The 3,602-nt window shown below is 41.8% G+C and overlaps 1 protein-coding gene across 1 annotated transcript; it reads left to right on the top strand.

Moving 5' to 3' along the window:
* Positions 1-305: 305 nt before the first annotated feature.
* Positions 306-2,652, top strand: LOC147445623 (uncharacterized). The gene has a single exon (XM_086526079.1). It carries the CDS (start codon positions 1,974-1,976, stop codon positions 2,376-2,378), a length of 405 nt encoding a protein of 134 aa, XP_086382205.1. The 5' UTR covers positions 306-1,973; the 3' UTR covers positions 2,379-2,652.
* Positions 2,653-3,602: the final 950 nt, after the last annotated feature.

Below are 3,602 nucleotides of genomic sequence, written 5' to 3'. Positions count from 1 at the left end.
TTCTCATATTACTTTCTAATTTAGTAGTCCAAAAAGGGTACTATGCAATGAGGAGATGACCATAATTGTTGGTAAAGCTCATGTAGGTATATATGACAATTTTCAAGATGTATAACTTTTTAACATTGAATGGGTTCCTTGATGGTCGTCTGGATCATGAATTTTGCTAAAATGAATTCAAAGAAGACCTTGATTGAACAAACAAGAGAGATTTTAAAGTTGGGAGCTATCAATTACTTGCAAGCTAGTTGTACCATAGGGGAGGAGATGGAGCTTACATTAATGTGTCAATCCTAAAGATTACAATGCTCATGTCAAGATGGCACACAATGCTATAAAAGATACCCATTCCTCATTACATCAAACAATGTAAAGAGTGAAGAGATTAGGGGTCTATTAGTCTAAAATTCAAACATCAATTCATGAATTTATTTAGCAATGCACTAAGTGCCAAGAAACAACGTCTATCCTCTATGCAATAGTGTTACCTTTTGTACTCACATTCCATACTCTGCTTGCTATGCCATCTTCAACATCTATTATGTATCTCTCCCCTAGAGGATGGTTTTTTAGCTGAGTAACCTCTTTATCATGACCTTTTCCTAAAAGATCAACAATATTAGGGACAAACATTAAAGTAGCAAAATGAGAAACAACTCAATGCTAGTGAATGCTACATTGAAGTTTCACGGGACTACATGGCCCCATCATTAAAATCAAAGGTCTCATCACCGCTATCGGCCTTCATCTCATTGGCCTCAGGTCTTCCTCTCACTCTTTGTGTTCCACTATTTGCTATCAACAATCGTCAAGTAGCCAATATTGCTCTCATGATGTAAGCACAGCTGGCCATCGACCTGAGATTGTGAATGATGATTATATGATAGTTCAAATATGACATACAATACCCTCAATCCATCCTTGAGCAGAAGAAAGTGTTCTCTTCAGCACATCCTAAGATCCAACTAAATGATCATAACAATTTTCTTTTCCTCTATCAACTTTATGCCCTATAGGTGTGCTTAGTTTGATAAACTATGAGCAAGTACCCAGCCAAGATGTTGAAAGTGACGATCATAAGAGGAACTCAAATCTTATGCTTTTAGCTTTGTAGCACACAAAAGTGATAGAATTGTGCGCCATACAAGAGGGTAAAAAATGTGCTGCTCATGATGCCGCTCTAGGCTCTACATTAATATCCTGTAATTTCTCAAAAGAGAAACCATTCCCTTTGCCAACCTGAATGAGCTCCCCTCTGCCGGCTTGTAGTGGCAGCAGATTCTACAACTTGTATCCACTAGTAGTGGCAGAGGACGATATGCCATGTTGTAGCCGATAGTGGGAATAGGTGAGCGCATGGGCTTCTATAATATAGTTGTTTCCTCCACTTCACCTTCATCATCATCGTGGTCGGAATCGCTGTTGCTACATGAGTTGGCACAAACCTCTGCATTCCAATGAACGTCGCACAGTCTTGTAGTTGCTCTCCATTCTTGTTTATAAGTACGTGCATGACGTAGATCAATACAGCAATCCATGCCATTGCTTCTTGGCATTCCCTTATTGCCTCTGCATATCTCTGCGTCAGGCTTAGCAGCCTTTCTCTTTCTCTTTCTTACTTCTCTCTCACTCAGTTCTCAACACCCAAAAGATCATGTCTCTCCTCTAAGGAGCCTCGCCGTACAGTCACTGGGAATACCCAACAGCCTCTGCACATTACCTTGGTGGCTGCTAACGCGCTTGAATCGCCCCATCATGCTGCCTCCTGCCATGTCCCTCGCAATGCCCACTGTGCATCCTCTGCTATGAGCAAGGAACCTCATTCTGGTTCTCCTCTCAACCCTACGGCAAGCCCTGCATGCCTTCGATGGACCTTTTGCTGTGGTGAGGTGCTTCGCTTTCAAGTCTGAAGGTCCCGTGGCAACTGCACACACACTGCCTTGCTCTCCACTTATGGCGTAAACACTTCCTGCATGCAGAACCTGGATGTTGCAGAACTTGTACTGGACGTAGAACCCATATCTGCTCATAAGGCAAGCCCAACCAAGGCGCCTTATGCAAGCCCACTGATGGTGCATGCCGCAACTCGAGACGGGATCCTCGACCTTCTTGCAGCCAACCCGGTCGAATCAAATGCAGGAAAAGATGACACTGCCATCATGGAAGCTTTTATTGCTCCATTAGAAGCCCCTTGCTTAGTAGTCGACCATGGTGTTGGTACCCTTGCAGACGACTATGTTATCTTCCTTGCCGCCTCAGAAGACGATGACAATGTGGTGACAACCCTGCAAACGGAAGCCACCACAACACCCAACCACAACACCACAACCCTAGCGTGTCTCGAAATCACCTCCATCATTGCTCTTGAACGGCCATAGCTACATTCAGTTTATCTGATCCTTGAGCCAGTTACACCAAGAACTTTTAATTTGCGTTTCCAAATGCTGTCCGCCAAGGCCTGGTGATGAAAATCAATCCTTGAGCCTTCACCAAGGACTTTTACCTTGCGTTTCCAAACGCTGTCCACCATGGCTTGGCGATGAAACCAATCCTTGAGCCTTCACCAATGACTTTTACCTTGCATTTTCAAACGTTTTCTACCAAGGCTTGGTGATGAAAGTAAACCTTGAGCCTTCACCAAGGACATTTAACTTGCGTTTCCAAATGCTATCTACCAAGGCTTGGTGATGAAACTAAACCTTAAGCCTTCACCAAGGACATTTAACTTGCGTTTCCAAACGTTTTTCACCAAGTCTTGGTGATGAAAAGATGCATACAAGCTTCATTCTTAAGCACCAAACTCTACCCCTTTCAACTTGCGAGTCAAAAAGCTATCCAATAATGGCAATGAGGACAATCTTAAATCTTTCAAACGTACTGAACCCATAAACCCATAACCTTCTAGCTTGAAAGGGGTGAAATCTCATTCCCGCTTTGCGTTTGATATGGTGACAATCACTCTTAGTGGCTCTTAAAACCAAATACGATCGAAGGCCTTCAACATGAAGTGTCTTTAAAGATAACTACAAGCAATTTTAGTTGCATCTATATTTGAGAAGGCATGAAAAATCCCTTGACAATTATTTTTATGTAGTTGTCCCACCATCTACAGGTTCTTTTACAAGTAAGAAAAAAATTACTTAGCTCCACAGAGTTAACTTCTCTTCATGGATAACACCATTTCTCCATTAGAAGCTCATGATCAATAAATGAAATCGTCAATGCTTATATATGAAAACCATCTAGACTTCAACCTTTTGTTTGCTTTCAATGCACTCATTAAGTGGTGTAGTAGTCTCATAGTTCCCCTCATCATTACATTGATTAATGCCTCCCCACCCAATTGTCCACCCTTAATCATGTAATGTAGGAGACTATTTTAATCCATAGCATCATGCACCCTCTTGACAAGCTTTTCATAACATCATTCCTAATGTGGTGGAAAGATAACAACAATAACTATGCATACACAGCAAAGAGCCTTTTGGCATGCCAACACACCAAGTTCTCATGTCTATCATAAGGCTATCATGTGACTCAAGAAGCCTTGGAAATCATTTAGGATTTTCTTAGAGCTAATATAATATGCATGAAGTCTTATC

The sequence above is a fragment of the Adiantum capillus-veneris genome, chromosome 12 (genome assembly GCF_014529385.1).
Source record: "Adiantum capillus-veneris isolate H3 chromosome 12, ASM1452938v2, whole genome shotgun sequence".
Classification (NCBI taxonomy): domain Eukaryota; kingdom Viridiplantae; phylum Streptophyta; class Polypodiopsida; order Polypodiales; family Pteridaceae; genus Adiantum; species Adiantum capillus-veneris.
The sequence above is the reverse complement of the archived record's forward strand: the minus strand, read 5'-3'. Positions and strand labels throughout refer to the sequence as shown.

What these genes read in the sequence shown, in the direction of transcription:
- LOC147445623 (XM_086526079.1), top strand. Translation starts at nt 1,974, where the DNA reads ATGCAGAACCTGGATGTTGCAGAACTTGTACTGGACGTAGAACCCATA.